Raw genomic sequence first — 23507 nt, forward strand, 5'->3', positions numbered from 1 at the left:
TGTTTACTTATCAGTATCCCCATCATTGCCTCACATTGCAGGCACAAAACGAGTCCAATAATCACTGTAAGTTTCCACACACACATCAACATAAAGGTATTACGCCCGATTATATTCGATTATATTACCTTGTCGGTTTGAACTGCTGGCTTCAACGCAAGAATGCAGACGGTGCCTAAAGCAACTCAATCTATCTAAAGGGATTCCCGGCAGGGAATCAAACAGAGGATCTCTGAAATGCTGCTACAAGTATGCATCGCTTTCGTCATTAGTAGGATTCAACTAGGATTCATCATGGTGGTAGAACAACTAGGATTCATCATTAGTGATAATGCTAATGTTCAAATCAATTCCTATAAATAGCTAGACTTGTACTAGATCAAACATATCAATATCAAGCAGTATAATTACCTCATTCAAGTTGGTATCAGAGCCTAAACGCTATGTTCTTTTCCTTTTTTTCTTCTGTTTTCTTTCCGGCCGTCGTCCTCTCGTGCTCACCGCCGCACCCCGGCGTCTCTCGACGTTGCCGACAACCTTCCGCTGCTCCTCGCTCGTCGCTGCCCTCCGCACTCGACCCGGAGTCGTCACCACAGCTCGGCCCGAAGTCGCTGCCCTCCGCACTCCGACGCTCATCGATCCGCAGTCAACCCGACATCATCGTTCCGCCGCTGCTGTTGCCCCTGACGTCGCCTTTCGACCGCACCGCCCCTTCCACAAAATTTTCGGATCGAATCAGGTTTGGGAATTTTTTCGGAGGTTTGGCAATTATGTCGGAGCCTCAACCCTAAATACCACCCGGGTCAAATTTCAACCCGACCCGGCCCATAAACATTTCGACCCCGCCCGACCATATCCGACCTGACCCAGAAAGATTTGACCCGGATCCGACCCGAAAACTCGACCCGACCCGGACATATTTGACCCGGATCTGACCCGTCAACTCAACCCGACCCGGTAAACCTAACCCGACCCGGTCCGGCTAGCTTCATTCAGTGTATACTCACCGACAGTGCAAGTGCACCGGCGACAGATTGTTCTCCATTTCTTGTATTTTTTGCGGTCTAATCCCTGATTTTTACATTGTTTCTTTTTCAATAGGTTCTGGACACGAAGCGGAGGGTTCTCAGCTTCCTGATGTTCCGACCTTTGAAGTATATGTCAAAGGTTCTGACAGTGGTTCATTTGGAGGCGCCAAACTCAACGGAACCAATTTCCGTAAATGGAAACGACTTATGGCTGCTCACCTTCGAGGCATGCACAAGATGGGACATGTCACCGGCATCACTAAGGCTCCTAGTCCTGAGGATGTTGTTGCCTACAATAAATGGGACGACGATGATGGTCTTGTTATGTCTGTCTTGTGGAAAGCTATGAATGATGAGATAGTTGATCTGGTGGAGGCATGTACAACTGCGCAGGCAATATGGGAGACATTGGCCGGCTTATATACTAATGATTCTGATTTCATACAGGTTCATGAGTTAATGTGCACATCTTTGACAATACATCAGGATGGGCAACTGGTGGCGCACTATTTCACCAAACTAAAGAATATTTGGGCTGAGATTGATGTGAAACGTCCTTGCATGATAAAAAATCAAGAGGATATTGTTTGCTACCGAAAAGAGAAGGAGCTTGAACAAGTTCATCATTTCTTAAAGGGTCTTGATGCAAAGCATACCAGTGCGAAAGGCGAATTACTCCGAATGACCGAACCACCTAGCCTACTCATCGCTTTCACCTATATCCGAAAGGATGAGTCTCAGCAGGAGAGTATTCTTCAGGCACCGGCTGCCGTTTCCAGTCTCACTGTTCATGCTCGATCTCCGGCACCACCCCTTCCACAAGCACCTTCTGCTCCCCTTCACCGACAAGGACCACCACCAGGCTTCGGGAATCAGCCTCGTCCTCCTTGCTCTTATGCCATGTTACTAACCATGCTCGTGCGACCTGCTGGAAATTATATCCACACCTTAGGCCTAAAAGGCCTAATTGGGCTAAAGCAGCTCTTGAATTAGTTCCGGCACCTGATATCTATGGTGTGGTTGGGCATGATCATCATACTGCTGGAGGAGCACCTACAGCCTCTATCGTTGGCCGTGGTCAAATTGGTATGCCTTTCAATATTAGGGGGACAGTCTCAGACCGCTTTACTCTCCACTTCTGACAAGCTAAGTGAAGTTTGGTTATGGCATCGTCGCTTATGTAACGACCCCAAAATTTCGAGCTTAAAAACTCAAAATTTCAAAGTCGTTAAACACCAAACAATCTCAATGAAATCGAAATCATTTAAAATGTCACAGTGGATCATTACTGAGTTCTCAATACAACTCAGACAAACCAAATATTACAACCCAAATTTATAATCCATACATAAAAATGGAAATGTAATAATCCTCACAATCTCTCACAAAACTCACAAATAAATCCTCACAAATTCTCACACACAAATCTACTCTAGAAATCTCACCACAAGCAGGGTAACGAACAACTTCGAGTCTCCGGAGTCGTCTCTCAATCTCCACTAATCAACACCAGCGGAAGTATCCCATACACCATTGAATTGGTGCACCGGGATTGTAAACACAAACCCGGTAAGCTTTACAGCTCGTATGAGTAAAATGAACATATAACTCGCATATCAATATATATGAAAAAAATCTAGAAATCATACAAATATAAATGCACTCATGAGTCAATGGACGACCCATCTGGTTGTCCCAAAGAAGTATGAAATGAACGCTCATGAGAAATTAAGTAACCCTTCTGGTTACCCAAATGCATTTATAATATGGGTACCAAGAACGCTGGTACACATCTGTTACCCCTCTCTAATACACCGCCGATATTGGGCAACCACCCACTACCCAATATCAAAACAATATGAGTACTCATGAGCAGATAACCACCCGTTACCTCACATGCCGTACTCCGGCAGACAGACTAGAGCTCTAACTGTATCGTAACTTTCGCCCGGCCAAAGGCTAGGTTCCGACTTGCCAAACACGTACAATAATCTCACATCATATTGTACCAAAAATCAGGTCTGAAGACAAATCACATTTTTAACAATCTCCATGTTAAATCACGTACAATAATCTCACATCATATTGTACAAATCAAAATCACATGCTCGATAAAATCTTGTCATCAAAATGACATCAATCACGATAAAATCATAACCATTCCTGGACCATAAGTGAAGCCACCACACCTCTCGGTTTCCTGCTCAAGGCATCGGCCACCACATTTGCCTTTCCCGGGTGGTACTCTAATGTGAAGTCATAGTCCTTGAGGAGTTCCATCCATCTCCTCTGCCTTATATTCAGCTCCTTTTGTGAGAACAAGTACTTCAAACTCTTATGATCTGAAAAGAGTTGAAACTTCTCACCATACAAGTAATGTCTCCAAATCTTCAGGGCAAACACAACTGCCGTAAGCTCCAGGTCGTGTGTCGGATAATTCTTCTCATGAATCTACAACTGTCTCGAGCCATAAGCAATAACTCCTCCATGCTGCATCAACACACAACCCAAACCTTGGAGCGAAGCATCACTGTAAATGACATAGCCACCACCACTTGAAGGAATCTTCAACACTGGGGCTGTAGTCAATCTGGTCTTTAGTTTGCTGAATGCTTCCTCACATGCATCCGTCCACACGAACGGAGTATCTTTCTTGGTCAACTTGGTCAATGAAGATGCAATACTAGAAAACCCCTCGATAAACCTCCTGTAGTAACCTACCAAACCGAGGAAACTACGAATCTCTGTAGGGTTCTTTGGACGACTCCAATTCTTTACTGCCTCTGCCTTTGACGGGTCCACTAGTACTCCATCTTTTGAGACAACATGACCAAGGAATTTGACCTCTTCTTTCCAAAACTCACACTTCTCTAGCTTGGCGTACAGTCTCGCCTCCTTCAAGGTCTGCAACATTGTTCTCAGATGCACCACATGTTCTTCTTGTGTCTTGGAGTATATCAGAATGTCATCCACAAACACCACAACAAACTCATCCAAGTACGGGCTAAATACTTGGTTCATCAAACTCATAAAGACAGCTGGTGCATTCGTTAGACCAAATGGCATGACAACAAACTCATAATGTCCATACCGGGTCCTGAAGGCTGTCTTCGATATATCTTCTTCCTTCACTCTGAGCTGATGATAACCGGATCTCAAGTCAATCTTAGAGAACACCGTAGCACCTTTGAGCTGATCGAACAAGTCATCAATCCTAGGTAAGGGGTACCTATTCTTGATGGTCACCTTGTTCAGCTCTATGTAGTCCACACATAACCGTAAAGAACCATCTTTCTTCTTCACGAACAAAACCGGTGCTTCCCAAGATGAAACACTAGGTCTAATGAACCCTTGGTCTAATAGCTCATCGATCTGCACCTTCAATTCCTTAAGTTCATTCTGCCCCATTCTATAGGGCGCCTTTGACACAGGTGACGTACCAGGTACTACATCAATGCAGAAATCTACCACTCTTCGAGGAGGTAGCCCCGGTATCTCTTGAAACACTTCACCAAACTCAGATACTACCACAATGTCTGCGATAGTTACTTTCTGATCCACCGACTCCACATGTGCCAAAACTCCTGATCTCATGGCGTTATCAGACATGAGGCAACGATAACGAAACGCTGGCTCCCCAGGTCTATGAAATGACACCACCATGTCAAAACAATCAATCACAACATGTTGTGGTCTCAACCAATCAATCTCCAAGATCACATCATAGGTGTGGTCCGGAATCACAATCAACGAAGCAGAGAACTCTCTACTCCCAATCATAATCGGACAAGCCTTGCATATTGTCTCTAACTCAAGGGACACTCCAAGGGGTGATGTGACACATAAGGCGTCCCCAAAAAGTGTAGGAATCAATCCTAGCATCTCTACTACCGAACTAGCAATGAATGAATGCGATGCTCCCGTATCAAACAGTAGTCTAGCAAGGTAGTCAAAAAGTGATAATGTACCTTCCACCCCTGTGTCTCGCTGACCCACTGCGAACACTGTAGCTTGGCTCGCTGGTAGCTGTCTCTGTGGCCCTTCCTGCCTACCCTGAAAGGGTCGGGTACAATCTCTAGCTATGTGTCCGACTTGCCCGTACCGGTGGCAGCCTGCTCTCTTCGGTTTCGGACATGCTGAGGCGTAATGTCCCATCTCGTTGCAGCCATAACATCTCACCGCTGCCAATGGTCTGACTGGTGCAGCCCTGATGGCTAGGGGTGTCGCCTTGTCGGAACCTGATAGTGGGGTCTTGGCCTCTTCCATGACCTACCCGTCGGTCCTGAATGCTCGCTACCTGTACAGATTGCCTTGCCTTTTCCTTTGCATCTCTACTTCCCACATCTCCTGCTTGAGTCTTATTTGCTTGCTCCAAGTTCATGGCACTCTCAAATATCAACTCCTTAGTAGTCAGGCAAAGGACTGATATCATGGTCTTGTACTCCTGTTTCAGCCCTCGTAGATACTTCTGAGCTAAAGAGATCGCACCCATAGGCCTGACATACCGGTACAGCTGCAAAAATCGAGCATCATACTCTCTAACAGTCATGTCTCCCTGTACCAGTGCCAGAAACTCCAGCTCTAAGTCATCCTGTACTGAGGCTGGAAAATACTTCTCTCGGAAAATGGTAGTGAAACCTCCCCATGTGAATGTAGACACATCTACTGTCTGTCTCATGCTCTTCCACCAGTCGAGTGCCTCACCTTTTAGAAAGAATGTAACTATCTTTCTCTTCTCAATCTCTGTGCATTCTATCATCTCAAAATAAGTCTCCATACCCTCGATCCAATGGTCAGCTACCATATGATCTAGTCCACCATGAAAGGTCGGCGCTGACAGTGCACTGATATCCTTGATCAGCTTCAACACTCGACCATCATCTCTAACCGTAGTAGCAGGCTTAACCTGCTCTTCCTATGGAGCAGCCTCCTCATAAAGGTTCTCTATGTTGTGGACTCGGCCTGCGGCCCTACCTCGACCTCAGCCTCTCGCCCGTCCTCGGCCCTTATCAGAGTTCATCACCTTCAAACAATGAAACACTTAGTCAATACTTGTGAAGTCTCGAATTCAATCAAATTAGATTCAATAGATATTAACATGAAATTTCAGAATGAGATGAATCATCGAAGTATCATCACAATACTCCCTAGAGGACCAAACCATCAGGTATGGCTCCTAAAACACTCTCGCGTACCCGACGACATATCAATACCGAGGTGCATGTGATGGGTGCCCGCCTGCAGTCGGATCATCGCTCCCGGATGGTATAGATAATCGCCAAATACGCACTTAGGCTCTGATACCAACTGTAACGACCCCAAAATTTCGAGCTTAAAAACTCAAAATTTCAAAGTCGTTAAACACCAAACAATCTCAATGAAATCGAAATCATTTAAAATGTCACAGTGGATCATTACTGAGTTCTCAATACAACTCAGACAAACCAATTATTACAACCCAAATTTATAATCCATACATAAAAATGGAAATGTAATAATCCTCACAATCTCTCACAAAACTCACAAATAAATCCTCACAAATTCTCACACACAAATCCACTCTAGAAATCTCACCACAAGCAGGGTAACGAACAACTTTGAGTCTCCGGAGTCGTCTCTCAATCTCCACTAATCAACACCTGCAGAAGTATCCCATACACCATTGAATTGGTGCACCGGGATTGTAAACACAAACCCGGTAAGCTTTACAGCTCGTATGAGTAAAATGAACATATAACTCGCATATCAATATATACGAAAAAAAATCTAGAAATCATACAAATATAAATGCACTCATCAGTCAATGGACGGCCCATCTGGTTGTCCCAAAGAAGTATGAAATGAACGCTCATGAGAAATTAAGTAACCTTTCTGGTTACCCAAATGCATTTATAATACGGGTACCAAGAACGCTGGTACACATCTGTTACCCCTCTCGTAATACATCGCCGATATTGGGCAACCACACGCTACCCAATATCAAAACAATATGAGTACTCATGAGCAGATAACCACCCATTACCTCACATGCAGTACTCCGGCAGACAAATTAGAGCTCTAACTGTATCGTAACTTTCGCCCGGCCAAAGGCTAGGTTCCGACTTGCCAAACACGTACAATAATCTCACATCATATTGTACCAAAAATCAAGTCTGAAGACAAATCACATTTTAACAATCTCCATGTTAAATCACGTACAATAATCTCACATCATATTATACAAATCAAAATCACATGCTCGATAAATTATTGTCATCAAAATGACATCAATCACGATAAAATCATAACAGTATATTATATAGCAAACTATATATATATGTATTGATTTACCATTTATACAATACATATATAATCCACTATATCATATACATGTCATAATTTATAAACATGTCCGAAGACAAAACGTTTAACAAACTCCATATTAAAGTCATGTACAAACTAATTCACATGCTCGTTATCGAAATGACTAATTTCAAATGAATTCATAACAGTATATAATATAGCAAACTATATATATATGTACTTATTACCATTTATACAATATATATGTAATCCACTATATCGTATACATGTCGTATTTCAATATTTAATCTCTTACAAAAATCTTGAAATCACTGCAAGGGTGGATTCATAAATATGTGAGATTTTACTCACCTTATCAACTAGAGCGTAATTCCACAATTTCTGAAGATAATTCATTTCCTTGATTTATCGATCACCTTGAAAAGATAAGAAAAGAAATTTAGAAACTTTTCGTAAACCTTTAAATGCCGTAACAGTAATAATCGGTTACTGTTCAGCAATGTTCGGTGTTACGAATTTGCTGTTCATTGTTTACTATTCATGTATTAATGTATAAATACACATCCAATACATATTTATGTACGAGTACATACTGTTTACGTATTTCTGTACGTATAAAAACTATTCAAATATAGGTACTGTCTCAGTAAATAATAATTACCGAATTACCCTTCCAAAATTACTTTTTACCTTTACTAAAAGTAATTTACATTTATATTTACCGTACGTAAATAAAATTTACATTTACCGTACGTAAATCACTTTTTTTACATTTACCGTACGTAAAAATAAATTACAAAATTACCCTTTTCGGAAACACTGTTCACGCCGCCGCACGTGGCGGCACGTGGGGTGCACGGGCCACCTCCGGCAGGCCGCGCGTGGCGCTCACGCGCCGACACCAATCACGGCGCGTATCACGCCACCGCCGAGCCCATTCTCTTGTCCTCCCTCCCCTCTTCCTTCCCACAGCATCACACCGTGCCTAGGCACCACCATGCGTTCACACGCGCCGCCTAAGGCGGCGGCATCTCCTCCAAAACCCTCCTCCTCCAATCTCTTCCAAATCGCAACCAAACAACCACAAATCGACAATCAAGCATCACAACAACCTAATCATGCTAACCCTCACCTCAATCAAGCTTGGAGACCACCGGAGTTTGGCATTGACACGGCGGAGGAAACGCAGCAACTTGGAGATGTTGGTGGAGCTCCGGCGCGGCGTGAGAGGGTGCGTCCTCCTTGGGGTTGCCTGCGGGGGGTGGTGCGGTGCCTCCTAGGCCGGCGGTGTGGACCACGTCTCTCTGAGATGGGAGATCGGTGGTGAAGCCGAGAGGGGAGAGGGAGAATCGGGTGAGAGGGAGAGAAAGGAGGCGCGGGGTGAATGAAGGAAGTGGGTTTCTGAAACTGGAAACCCTACTTCACAAAGTTTCCTTTTAAACCCCCCTCTAAAATCGGAAACTAACTTCCGTCGTTAATAACTTTTACGTACGACGTCCGATTCGAACGCGTCACATACTCACGAACCCGTATCGACGAGCTCTACAACTTTCATGAAGAAAGTTTTCGCAACTGAGCAACGGAATAAAAGTCGATATATACGTTGCGGAAACGTAACGTTTTTCTAATTAACCGTTCCGAGAACGTTTCCGTTTCTTGTTTCATAACGTCGCCACCAATCACATTCATTCTAAATAAATTTCGAAATTTTATAGAATTCAAATTAAACCAAATATTGTTTTGAAAAATAGGGTTATTACAGCTTAGGGCATCCATCTTTTAGTGTTATGAAAAATACATGCCTACTTTATTTATTAGTGTGGACGAGTCTTGTTTATGTTGTGAGACATGTGTTTTAGGCAAGAGTCATCGATCTACTTATTCCCCTAGTACTTCTCCTAAAAGTTTTATTCCTTTTGAATTAATCTATTCTGATGTTTGGGGACCCTCTAAAGAGTCTACTGTATGAGGAATGCGATACTTTGTGTCATTTATTGATGATTGCACACGTCTTTCTTGGATTGTTCTTCTTAAAAGTAAAGATGAGGTTTTTCCAGCTTTTCGTGTTTTTCATACCTCTGTCCAAACACAATATAATGCCACCATTCGAGTTCTTGGTTCTGATAATGGGGGGGGGGAATATGTGAATCATGTCTTTCAGGAGTTCTTTAACACACACGGGATTGTTCATCAAACAACATGTCCTTACACACCTGAGCAAAATGGGGTTTCTGAAAGAAAAAATCGTCATTTACTTGATATGGCTCGATGTATTCGCTTTAGTGCCCACATGCCTAAATACATTTGGGGTGATGTTGTCATTACTTCTGCCCACCTTATTAATCGTCTTCCATCTCGTGTCCTTCAGGGGAAAGTTCCCTATGAGATGCTTGCATCTAATGTCTCATTACCCTCTTTTCATAATCTTCATGCCCGTGTTTTCGGCTGTGTTGTTTTTGTACATCTTCCACAACATCAGCGTTCTAAGTTGGATGCCTGGGCAGTGAAGTGTGTGTTTGTTGGGTACAGAGGACATCAGAAAAGGGTACCGGTGCTATCATCCCCCTACTCGGAAGTACTATATCACTATGGATGTTACCTTTTTTCAGGACATGAGTTATTTTTCCTCTTCTGATACTGCTCTTCAGGGGGAGAATTCATATTTTGAAGAGCTGTATCATGGAGAGGGGGAGACAAGTGAGCCAGTCGATATGGTAACAGGTTCTGTTGAGATTACCAATGTGTCAGCCACACAGGCACCACCGAAGGTCGTCACTCAAGAGATTGAGGCACCAGAAGCTGACAACACAACTGCCCCTCATGTCTCCCGTACCACTGTTTAAACCCTGACCAATGCTCTCATGGTACAGAAGATCACTCATCTGAGGTTAGTCATTCTATTAGGGCTAATAGCAAACAATATGTTATGCCAAATAGGTCTACTCGGGGACAACCAACAAAAAAATATGAACCTACCCTTCAGACTAAAGCCAAGTATCCAGTGGCCAATTTTATATCTACCAAAAGATTATCTAAGTCATATGAGTCATTTGTGAATCAAATATCTATTGTATCAATACCTAACAAAGTGCAAGATGCATTGGGAGATCCAAAATGTAGGAAAGCAATGAGGAAGAGATGGAAGCATTACAAAAGAACAATACTTGGGAGATTGTACCTCCACCATATGGCAAGAAGACTGTAGAATGTCGTTGGGTGTTTACAGTGAAACATAATCCAGATGGGTCAGTAAGCCGGTATAAAGCACGCCTAGTAGCAAAGGGGTTCACCCAAACATATGGCATAGACTATGATGAGACATTTGAACCTGTTGCAAAGATGAACACTATCCGGGTATTTCTCTCTGTCGCTGCTAACTCGAACTGGCCACTTAGGCAGTTTGATGTTAAGAATGCATTCCTTCATGGAGAACTAACAGAGGAAGTATACATGGATTCTTTGTCTATTTTCTGAAAACTTAATCTCATCAATAGAAGAAGAAGAACGAAATATGAATATTAAGTTTGAGTCCGATATTGAATGAGTTAGGAAATAATTTGGAGAGAAAGAAATTGAGATTTAGTATTATTGCATTTGTTTCATTATTTATCTTTTCTTCAAATATTTGTTTATGAACTTTCTACTTAAGTTATGTGAATTTAGACTATTTTAAGTATTTTTAAAATGAATATTAAACATCATTATATATTTTTAATCATTAAAATAGTTTAAATATATGTATAAAAATAAATAAATATTTAATAATTCGAAACCGCCTAGGCGCCGCCTAAGAGGCCGCCTAACCATCTAAGCGCTAGGAGGTAGCTGTCCGCCTGCATACCACCTAGCGCTTTTTAGAACGTTGCATATAATATGATCAAACTTCGGAACCTCATTCCTAACTAGAGGCTCGTCCACCCCTATAACCAACTTCTTCTTGATTATACTACCATCCTCCATAACGATTTTCGCAAGCTTATCCGCAAGTCTGGAACAACTCCCTTGGCCTGAACCATTAGCAGCTGAAGGTGTTGGTGGTTTTAATGAATCTGCATACGACTCCTTTCCCTCAACCTTTGTTGCCAAGACATCAAACTGTGCAGCCCAGTCTGATATCATCTTTGCTTTCTCCTCTTCCCATGCTTGTCTTTCCTAGGCTAATTACATCTTCATAGTACTCGTTGATACACTCTTCTTTTTTGTTCCATCCTAGCGGCAAGTTGAAGTAGGTATCAGGGTTATGCGTGTAACCACCAACACCCCTTACCTTGCCAGAATGCTCATCAGTCCCCAAGGCCTCTGTTAGCACATCACGTGATCCTTCCGGTTTGAATTCCCCAGTTTCCTCCTTTTTCTTTAGCTCAGCCTGATACATATACAAAGGCAGTTGATAATTTAGTTGAAGTACATGACTTAGCTTGTGGTGACTATTCTATAGGGATAAAAAAACACACAATTGTAGATAAGAACTAGCATGTCAAATTAAACCAAAAGATGAAATCGACTCGGTCTAGTATTATGACCATGTAATAAATTTTGGTAAAACAAATAATTTCCAGCTCGTGAATTTGCAGAGAAAGTGTTGGGAGTTGCACTACAGGATATTATGGCCAAATTATAGTTATTCAAACCAATTTAGTTTTCTAGCAAAGAGATGGAAATAATTTCGCTTTACTTTAAAAATTGTATTGTCATAATTTCTCATTCTCACCAAGCTCAATTGAACACAAATATGAAAAAAAGACTTAGAAATGATTAAAAACAAGCTAAAACACACTTACAATTGTTTTAGCAACCTTTGCAACCTCAGGTCGTGCGAATAATCCATCTTACTTCACTCGCGCCTTTATCCACAATATTGCGCGACAAAGCTTAGAGATGGGAGTGGTCTTACTCTTTTTAAGAAACAAGGTTGTTATAATCTAAAAATTGTCTAAAATAATAAATTTAAAATTATATCACTCAAAACCTCACCAGTTCTGCATATAAATTTATATATCCTCCTCTTGACATATGATGGGGGTACAAGTTTAGCTTAGCGTTTGCAATTTGTTCGTCACACAAATCCTGTCATGTATTAAGGAACAATATTGAATACTACTTATGTTGAGAAACAAACCTGTCATATTGTAATATGTTGTGTATGAGTTGTAAAGTTTCATTATATGTAGTAATAGGTTGTATATGAGTTGCCTCAATATTCCCACTGTTTTCTAAAAGCTCATAGTGCAACATCAATAACAATACACTTCAGCCATTTATTTTCTTCTCTTTTACCACTTAAACCAAAACAAGTAAAGACTAAATTAGTAGATAAATTATTTTTCCCACAACATACGTACCAAAAATTTCTGAGTCAAACGGGAACGCATAAAATCAGTCCATACTTCCTAAGATACGCAATGGTAGTCTTCTGGAGAATTCTCAAGTAGCTATGGTTGAACCAAGTAGGGCATGTTATAATTTCTGGTCAAGAAAGACTTAAAGTCCCTCCATTTAGTCGCAGCTGACTTAATAACAACTTTGCGACATTGAGATGGGAGGATAAATGCTTCCTATGTACATGGAGAAGATAGATAGTTAGTTTTAATGTTAATCAATGTGCATCAAGTATAAAAATCATAAGCTAAGGAAAGACACTTAGTCTAATTACCAATTGACATTCCCATATTTTCTATTTTGCATTAGGGTATTTTTTGTTTACAAGCCGCCAATATGCAATGTTAATGGGATTGTTGTACGTGCTAATACACTGATGTATGACTGCATTTCACCTGCTGCCTTACCAAAGGGTTGGCCTTTCTCATTGATTTCCACAACCACCTTTTCATTCCTTATCACAAGCTTGACAATTCTCGACATTGTCACCATCCCTCGCTTGAGCAACTTTAGACCGCCGGTCTTATTGTCCTCTAATTGCTTTGCCTTCGCAGCTTTCTTCTTTGTAGCCTTTACCCCTGCTGCCTTCTTCTTAGTAGAGGTAGAACTTCCACCGCAAGTTGACACTGAAACTGACTTGTTAGATCTACCAGCTTATTTTGAGGAGGCCTTCGTCGCAGCCTTGTTCCTTTGTACTACTTCTTAGGCTCCACAACAACTTCAGGATCATCACGTTAAACTTCAGGCTACACAACAAGAGGATGGTTTGATTCTTTCTCTGGTGGGGCTGATCTTAGTGTTGAACTTCTTTGTTGGATAGCCAAAATTGCCTTGGCTATCCTCCTATTCACAACCTGCCTTCCTTGTTTTGATGCCATAATCTGAAAAATAAATGTCATCAGCAACTGAAAAATGTACATATTAACCTAAAATTAAATAACCTACATATTCAGCATGAAACTTGCACATACAAGTATCACACAAACAATTCAATAATTCAACTTGCATAAATTGAAACTGCCAGCACACAAATATTTATATCACACAAAATTTAAACATCATACAACTTATTTAAATATTATGTTATCATTGGGAATAACAGCAAACAACAACAATTAATGGTACACAGACACACTAAGTCACGAGAATCAGAATAATTCACTGCTCTTCAACCCAAATTCCCTCATCGCCACCTCGTATATAAATGCTTGGCTAGTGACCTTCTACATCATTAAAGGACTCGACTGAAAGCATGGTGGAAATGAAAGCATGCTCCACCTCTATGTCTTCTAACTCCACTTCTTCCTCACATCCCCTCTGTAGTCTAAATCCGGACACCTCACTACCACTGACCACTCCATATCTAGAGGGTCATTAATGTACAAAACTTGTTTAACATGTGTAGCTAAGACAAAAGTAAACCAAAGTAACCAAAGTAAACCAAAGTAACCAAAGTAACATGATAGACTTGTTCATCTATGTGCCTTATCCTATTCAATTTAACCAAAGTAAACCCAACTTCATCTACTTTAACACCCCTAGTTTCTCTACCCATTCACATTTGAACAATGACACCCTAAATTTGTGGTAGTCAACTTTCCAAATCAAATCTATCACACCTTAAAAGTCCATAGGCTGATCAGTTATGGGGTTTTGATCCTTTGCGCTTACAACTTGCATTGCATCAGCAATTTAAAAAACCCCATTGTTTTGAACGGAACTGACATTATCCCTGTCTTTGGTGTTGTAATCAACGCCATTGGCATAGTAACCTTGGTAACTTGCCACTTCAGCTCTTGGACCCCCAGATATCCACCTTATTGCTTCTGAAACTTCATGAGAAAGATTCCTCATTTCCCCTGCAACCTGCCAATTTCATTCTGACATTAATAAAATAACATGATAATAAATTCATAAATAAATGTAAATAAAGATCTATGGAAATTGAACATACAAATTAGTGACAAAAGAACTTACCCTCTTCTTGAACCAAGGAGCAAATGTTTGGTTCTGTTATGTAGTCATCCAGGCTTTGTTTCTCTTCATTATAGGAAAAGCCAACTCCAACTCTTTCATATGTTCACTATGTAAAATGATGAGAAAATCAGTAAATAATTATGCTCAATACCAAATATATACCAAATGGAATACAAAAGTAAATGATAAAAACATACTTACATGAAGTGTGGTTGGACATCTTTAATGTTGTGCATAATACAAAGGTGTGCTAGTTGCAGCTCCTTTGGCCAACAGATACCATAGTTGCCCCTGATAAGGACTTACACCCGTTGTAAAGTCCCAAAACCTTCTTTGATGGAAGCCCAGTAGTAGCGGTGTCTTCATAAAGCATACGTTTGCGTAAAACTCCACCACTTCTTCAACTATGTACTTTTCAGCAATAGACCCTTCTGGATATTGGCGATTTTTAACATACCCTTTAAATACCTTCATATACCTCTCAAATGGGTACATCCATCGTAAAAACACAGGACCACAAAGCTCAACTTCTCTAACAAAATGGACAGGTAAATGGATCATAATGTCAAAAAATGAAGGTGGGAAGAACTTTTCAAGCAAGCAAACAGTGTCAACAAGGTCAATTTGCATCTGTTTCAATGTGGAAACATCAATTACTTTACTACAAATGGCCTTGAAAAACAAGCATAACCGAATAATTGCATATCGAACTAGCTTCTCAAAGACCGATCTTATAGCAATCGGTAGAAGACTATGCATGATTATGTGACAATCGTGTGTTTTAAGACCAACGAGACTCAAATCATTCATATTGACCAAATTCTTTATGTTTGAGCAGAAGCATGAGGGAAGGCTCATACCAAAAAAAAGAGTTGTAAACAATTATCTTTTCCGCTAGCTCTAAATTCCAACTGGCCAAAGGCAGCTTCCCTCCCCTGAATTAGGCGCCAAATCGGTTCTGATTTCCATGTGAACCATGTCTAATCTGGTTTTAGCTCCATCCTTCGTCTTCCCCTTGATGTTCAATATGGTATCAATCAAGGCATTAGTACAATTATCCTCAATGTGCATTACATCAAGCATGTTTCTAGCAGGAAGGTATTTCCAGCAAATCAATTGGAAAAATACTGATTTTTTCCTCCAGCAAAGGTTTGTCCTCTTCCGGACCCTTGAATGGAGTATGATAAACTTCCTTTCCGAATTCACATTTAAGATTTTCAACTCTTGAGTACACTTTCTCTCCAGTTAGTGGTGTCTTGGCTATACCTTCCTCAATCTCACCGTCAAAAGTAGTAACTTGCTTTCTATATGACTGATGTCTTGCTAAAAAAACGGTGATGCCTCATAAACCCCCCATTTTTCTACTATATTTCAGCCTATGTGGTTTGGTTTCTTCCACACATATTGGACAAACATTGTAATCATGTGTAACGCTCCCTGATAAATTTCCATATGGAGGGAAATCATTAATTGTCCAAAATAGGACTGCCTTAAGAGTAAATGACTCATCTCTTGCCGCATCATATACTCCTTCAACCCCATCCCACAATTTTTAAAGATCATCAATTAGAGGCTGGAAATAGATGTCGATATCATTCCTAAGCTTTTTTAGTCCATAAATTAATAAAATTAACATCATAAACTTCCTCTTCATGCAAACCCACAAAGGAAGGTTATATGTAACAAGAAATACTGGCCAACAAGAGTAGTTGCTACTACACGAGTTGTGTGGATTAAACCCATCTGAAGATAGGGCTAGCCTAAGATTCCTAGGTTCAGCACCAAATTATGGCCACTTGGTGTCCACTAAATCCCAAGTAGCTGAGTCGGCAGGATGTCGCATCTTCCCATCTTTTTTCCTACCATTTGCATGCCAAGTCAAATCCTTAGCCGTTTTCGGAGATCGGAACATCTGTTTGAACCTTGGGATTGGTGGGAAATACCACAACACTCTCGCGGGAACCCCATCTTTCTCACTCTCATCTTCAGCCAACTTCCACCGTGAAACACCACAAGTGGGGCAACTTAATGCTGCTGCATGGTCTCCTCTGTAAAGAATGCAATCATTTGGACATGCATGGATCTTCTCATACTTCATCCCCAGTGCAGCCAGTGATTTTTTAGCTTCATAAAAAGAATCATGCATGGCATTCTCTTCAGGAAGCAACTGCCCTATCATGAGTAGCATATCAGAGTAACAAGAGTCTGTCATTCCATGCTTTGTCTTCAAATTGAACAGTTTGTATTAAAGCGTTCATCTTTGTAGTCTTTGTACAACTGGGATACAAAGGATTGTATCCATCCTCCACAAACCTCAAAAACGCATTACAATCCTTCGAAACCTCTTCATCCTCATGATCATATGCATCTGCCTCAGGATAGCCCATCCCTAGATCTAATGGCATGTCCACTTATTTAGACAGTTGTGCATCTGTGGCATACTCCTCCCCATGACAGGTATATGCATTCCAAATGTCGTTGAAGTAGACATGTTCCTTATAACTCCAATTGAATAACAATCGGTGTTGCAACATTTAAAACAAGGACACCGTATCCTTGTTTTATCGCTTGCATTAGCTAAAGCAAACTTTAAAAAAAAAACTTCGAATCCTATCTGAAACTTTGTTGATCTTCTATCAGCAATCATCCAGGTCTTATCCATGCTACGTAAGTGTCTAGATAGACATACCACAAACATGTTAAACTACAGGCTAGATAATGCTCTTATTTCACACTCATATCACAGACAATGTGTTCATATATCTATTAATCTAAATACCACATCAATATACAACATACAAACACAACATATATATATATATATATATATATTAGAAACACATAAAACACAAAAACAAACGCTACGACATTATACGTATCTCCATTATATTGGTTCATAATTGAACTTAACAGCCAAATCAAAAATAACCATATTACTTAGAAAATAGTTTGTAGAATATAAGAATTCATATGGCTTCTTACCTCAATTCCCTCCAGCCACTACTAAGCTAATTACTGTAACAACTTCAACCTTCAAATTCCACTTCCACTTCAGCTAAGTAAATCAAAAAGAATAAACTCATCAATTCGGCAATTTACAATAGAATCATATCATGAGGTAAGTATGATCAAGTAATCATCAATACTGCAGTAGTATGAAACCCAAGTAGCCACAACATATATCCCACATTTGTGCATTACCAGAAAATAGTAGTGAGTTCATCAGTTTATGTACTGTCTTATTACTTTTGAAGGGTAAAAAACAGAGCACCATTGCAATCAAAAACCCAAATAATGTCAAGACTCCAATATGATCCTAAGCAACCAACAGAAGTGAACTGTTTCTACAAAAATTTGATTTGTAAGATTATCTATACATGTATGTATATCTGTGTGAATGACATTGATATAGCATGAGCAATCAAATAAAAAAGATAAATGACATCTAATAATCGTATATCACATATCGTGTAAGCGGTAAGATTAATAGAAATGCATTAATTGTTTATTATATCTTTTGGCCAAAGTTGATAGTTATGAAGCTATCAAAACTAGAAACATAATCAAAGTGGGGCATATAATATATGTTGTATGATGTTTCCCACCTTATTAAAAATTTCAGAAATCTTGAAAAAATTTAAAAAAATTTGAAATGTTCAAATTTAGAGACATCACATATTCACTTATATGTTGTCCAAATGGGTTAAGAAAAGTTTAGACAACATATATGAATTATATGTTGTCTGAAATGTGTGGTATGAAGGCGTTTTTGGCCTAGTGAGCCATCTATGCATGTGTCCACTATAGATAGAGCAATTTTACCATATACTAGCTAGCTGTTATCATATTTCCAATCGGGTACTATGGCTGAATTTGACCATGAGTTTTGCATAGATTATGAGGTTAAATTCTCAAATAATCTGACTAAGGTGTTTGGTAAACAGCTTATTTCATAAGTCCATGAACTCTAATGCAACTTTTAGGTAAATTATAAAAATACAAAATGGTGTTTTTAGAAGCAGCTGCTAATTAAATCGGCAAACGCATATTTTGGAAAAATCACCTCGGGACCAAATTGACCCTATGTCACCCGATAGGAAAACAAATAATCTCGCAATTCGTCATATTGCATATGGAAGAGTAATGATGTTTAACCTGAGTTAGAATAGTACGTCTTCATTCAAATTTTTAAATACTTATAATTTTTTTTAAAGTTTTTTGTGCGTTCATTTCAGATGTTTTTGAGGTTGAATACAACAATAGTTTGAGGTTTTGGGACATTGCAAAAATAAATTGACTCCCTTAGACAGTTAGACTTGAAATTCATCCACACACAGCTAGAAGAACTCAAACTAACTTGATGTCTCCCATCAAGAGAGATTCACCAAGTTCGTCTCGGCGACTAAAACCGTACCTGTGAATCCTTGCATCATTTTGGTCCTAACTCTCATATCTATTAATATAAGTTCATTAGTTTTTTTTTACTCTATGCTTCTTTTCCTGGGGATCTCCCATCTCATTTTGTTTAACTCATCAGTGATCAAATTAATCCATTATATATGAGTTTGATCAAATGCCTGCCAATCTCCTATTGGTTCAAACCAACAATTCACATGATTCCCCATGACAAATTTCCTTCATATTTAAGTATTTAACTGGAAAAACTGAAGTCCAAGATCTATACAAAAACTCAAATCGATGCCGGCTTGTGGTTTAAAACATTAATATAAACGGTAGACATAATTGGGTGGAGTTTGAGAAAAGGGATGTGTAAAACAAATAATATAAATGGTCTCTGATAAAAAAGAAATGGGAGTGAAGAAGAGAGAATCCATGTGAGGACTGAGTAATATGAAATAGGATTTTAACAGGAAGATTTACCAGGCCAGGTTGTTCTGCATTTAAATTTGTGTAGCTTCAAGATGTAGCTAACTCACAACTTTTCGATTTATGCTAATAAGATAATGACCTAATAATAATATAAGGGCTGGAGTTCTTGTCCTTCATCAAACACCAAGGTCCCTCGATCTCTTATTTATACATGGTATTTTAATTTGGTAAAGACATTATACATACGTATTAATATATACTATAAACAGTATAAAATAGCGGTAGGTGAAAGTAGAAAATAAACAATAAATTATAACATATTACGTACTCGTCTATTTATACTAACATCTAATGGATGATTGAGTAAAGATGAAGATGTACATAATGCGATAATTGAAGAGAAAAATATCAATTAGAGAGGAGTCGAAAATTCAACACGCATAATATGTAATGGTAGAAATCACCGTTTAAGACCAACAAAGACGTCGTACATAAATCTCAACCACTAAGGCATTAAGGGATACTAACGGAATTGAAGAACTAATGAACTATCAACGTTACAACGTATATGACTTGCTCGCACATTATTAATACAAGGTACTTTAATTAGTACGTGGAATACGCTCTTGTGAATTTTTTATTTATCTATATTGATATATAAGTTTCTGCCACAACATGTGACCACTTAGGAGTTCAATCATCGTCAACTTAATGACGGAAGTCTTCCATAAGTGCCAAGTGGCTTGCACCATGTTATTGAGCTGTGAAGAAGAAGAAATGACAATAATATAAGTTCCTATTGGCTTAGCTTAAGAATAAACGTAGAACTCACAATCATTAACCTTAATGAAGTTATAGTCTACTCCTTTTTTCTATAAATGTTTCGAAGTAGTTACCCGATATTCCCTCTCAAATTGTTCGCTAATTAGTGGAACGCTCTTCCTATACTAACATCCCCCTCTTATTAATTATCAATTAGGTTTAGCTAGCTAGCATGCACGTCCCATGGTTAGGAGACATAATTCTCCACACGGAAAGTTTATTATAATCAAATTTTATCTGTACGCAAGTATTTATAACATTAATGTTATGCATATGGAATATAGAAGTATAGCTAGTGCAGCACAAGACCGCGTAGATATAACAATTCCCATGCTATGAGAAAAGATTATGATTCCCTAGCTTCCCCAAAAAAACAAACAATAATGACCCCAAAAACATAATGAACACTATATCCTAAGGACTATATGCCTTAAAAAAAACTATATGGAGAAAAGGTTATAAGTACGTACCAAAGGAAAATTATTAAGACATTTAATGGATGATCGATATTGACTTGTATATCAAGTAATTCAAGATCAACAAACAAGCTCGATAATTCAGTTCCATCTGTTTTTTTACTAGTGCTAGTAATTAAGATATTTAGAAAGTTAAGGAAATCAAGTGAAGTGTAAACGAAGAAATGACTTATTACAAAACACATGTGTATGTACGTATGCATAATTATTAATGGTAATTAGTTTTCTAGCGCAGTTAATTTTCGAAACCATAAATCTCGAGCTAAACTCTCACTAAGAGAAAATCACCACACAATGATCTTCCTCTGCTCAATTTGAGAAGTTAGGTATATGGTGTACAATTATTCGATTAACTCTTAAGGTGTTACAAGACTTGTATGTCTAAATCTCACATCAGATCGTTGGTACCACACAAACTCTTTTGAATTCCTAACTATTGAAAGCCCAAATTACAAGTAAATGAATGATCCAACTTCTCCTCTTTGTTCTTTTTCATCTTTCATTTCACTCATTTTGGTTCTGGCAATAGATGTGCTGCCGCATTATAATATCCACCTCCATTTAAAACATGAGATCGAAAGAGAAAGAAGAGAAGAAAACATATTTACTTGCAACTTCAAGCTGTAAAACAATTTGTGTATTACAAATCTTCTCTCTCTCTCTCTCTCTTCTCTCTCTCTGATCATGTAATGATCTTTTCTGAAAAATCAAACAGACCATGAATACTGGAATTCTGAACATGTCACTATTTAACGCAGACCCAAAAACAAAACAAAAGGTAACAAAAAATATATATATCCACAAAAGAAACCAAAAAAGGGGAAGCACTTTGCCGGAAATACGTCATGCTCCGGCACCGGAAAACTGCTAGTCTTCATAAATGCTCTCAAGTTGAGGCTGAAATGCTCCGAGTGATCGTCCGGTCCGGCGATCTGTTAGTGATGAGGATTTTTTCTTATCTGAGACGATCTCCTTTAAGTATCAACAGGGCCAACCTTGTTACAAAAAGATCTAAAGGTGAACTAAAATTGGAGGGCCCTAGATATTTGACAAACAAGAAAAAAAATTAAAAAAATCATATTAAAATATAAAAATATCATTGAAATATAACGCGTCTTGCATTTTTAGATGCAAATGTACTAATTAAATCTGCACAATCAAGTTTTTCAACTATGTCTTTTTCTATAGATATCATAGCCAAACCACTCAATCTCTCTTGTTACATAGTAGATCGAAAGTAACTTTTGATCAATTTTAACTTTGAGAAACTTCTTTCTGCAGAGGCAACTGTGACTGGTATTGTTAGCATAATCTTATAAGCAATCGAAGCATGTGGATAGCAGCCATTCGATTCTGTTATATAATTCAACACATCTATAGCTCTTTTTGTGTCATTAGGTAAGTCTTAACACAACATTTGCAAGTCATGATATAAATCATCTTCATTAAGATCAGAATTCTCACCATGCTTTAATATATCTGTGAGGTTAGCACAAAAGTCCTTCAGTGTATCTCTATCAGCTGACCTTAACTTATCTGAATCAAACAAAAGTCCAAAGTTTTCTTCATATGTCTTAAACTGTTCAAATCTGGTTAAAATAAATAAATATCAAACACATATATAATATTATGCTCCTTAACTAATGATTAAATATAAGAAAAATTTTCTAACCTGGTTTTGAAGGAAGAAATAGCTTGATCAACTATGTAGTAAAAATAATTGACTTTAAAAGATTGCCGAGCTGATAGTGTCACCTCTTCACTAGAGCTTTCATCAAATTGTCTTTTCTTTTGAATTGGCCATTTTCCCATGAATACCGGTTCAATCTTCATCTCACTTGCAATCTCTTTAGCTTCAACCAAAGACTCCTCAAATCCTGTTTCTCTGAACCTTTGAAGAAAAGAAAGAAGTCGTTCCACTTCTTTGATGGCTGTATCAATGTGCATATCTTCACTTTGCAGAATTTTGCTGACATTATTAACAACATATAACAAATCATACCATATAACCATACCCAAAGAGAACTCAAAATTTTGAAGATTGAATCTTGCTAAAGCATCTGCATTACTTTTTGTCTTGTAATCTTCTTTACTGTTCACAATATGAGTCAAAGCTTGTCTTATTTGTGGTGTTTGATACCTTATTGCCTTGACACTCTCCACACGACTTTCCCAATGAGGTTCTGATAATGGTTTCACAGTAAAACCTGACACATGCTCTTTAAAAACCTGCCATTTCTTTGTAGAAGCTGCAAACAAGCAATATATTTGTTGCACTACACCAAAGAAAGACTCAGTTGTGGAACAACAATGAGCCATATCAGATAACACCAAATTTAAGGAATGACAAGCACAAGGCGTGTAGAATGCTCTTGGATTCATCGCAAGTAGTCTACTTTGCACACTTTTATTTTTACCTTTCATGTTGGATCCATTGTCATACCCTTGTCCTCTTATATCACTTACATTAAGTCCAAGAGTCTTCAATTCAGATAGAAGTTCATTAAGCAGTCCAAGACCTAATGTGTCAGCTACCTTCAAGAAGCCTAGAAAATATTCTTCAACCATAACCGGTGTAGTCGAAACATTGACAATTTTCGTAGTACATAAGCCATTTGTTCCTCTTTACTTACATCTGTAGTACAATCAAGAATAACTGAAAAATATTTGGCTTCTTTAACTCTGCTGATGA

At 38.8% G+C, this 23507-nt stretch overlaps 1 protein-coding gene across 1 annotated transcript; it reads right to left on the reverse strand.

The window, feature by feature from the left end:
• Positions 1 to 22220: 22220 nt before the first annotated feature.
• LOC126787496 (uncharacterized) lies at positions 22221 to 23383 on the reverse strand. The gene is made up of 4 exons (XM_050513370.1): positions 23233 to 23383; positions 22956 to 23064; positions 22488 to 22784; positions 22221 to 22404 (listed from the first exon to the last, which is right to left on the reverse strand). Exons 1-4 carry the CDS (start codon positions 23381 to 23383, stop codon positions 22221 to 22223), a joined length of 741 nt encoding a protein of 246 aa, XP_050369327.1.
• Between the last annotated feature and the right edge of the window lie 124 nt (positions 23384 to 23507).

Source organism: Argentina anserina, chromosome 3 (assembly GCF_933775445.1).
Source record: "Argentina anserina chromosome 3, drPotAnse1.1, whole genome shotgun sequence".
NCBI lineage: Eukaryota > Viridiplantae > Streptophyta > Magnoliopsida > Rosales > Rosaceae > Argentina > Argentina anserina.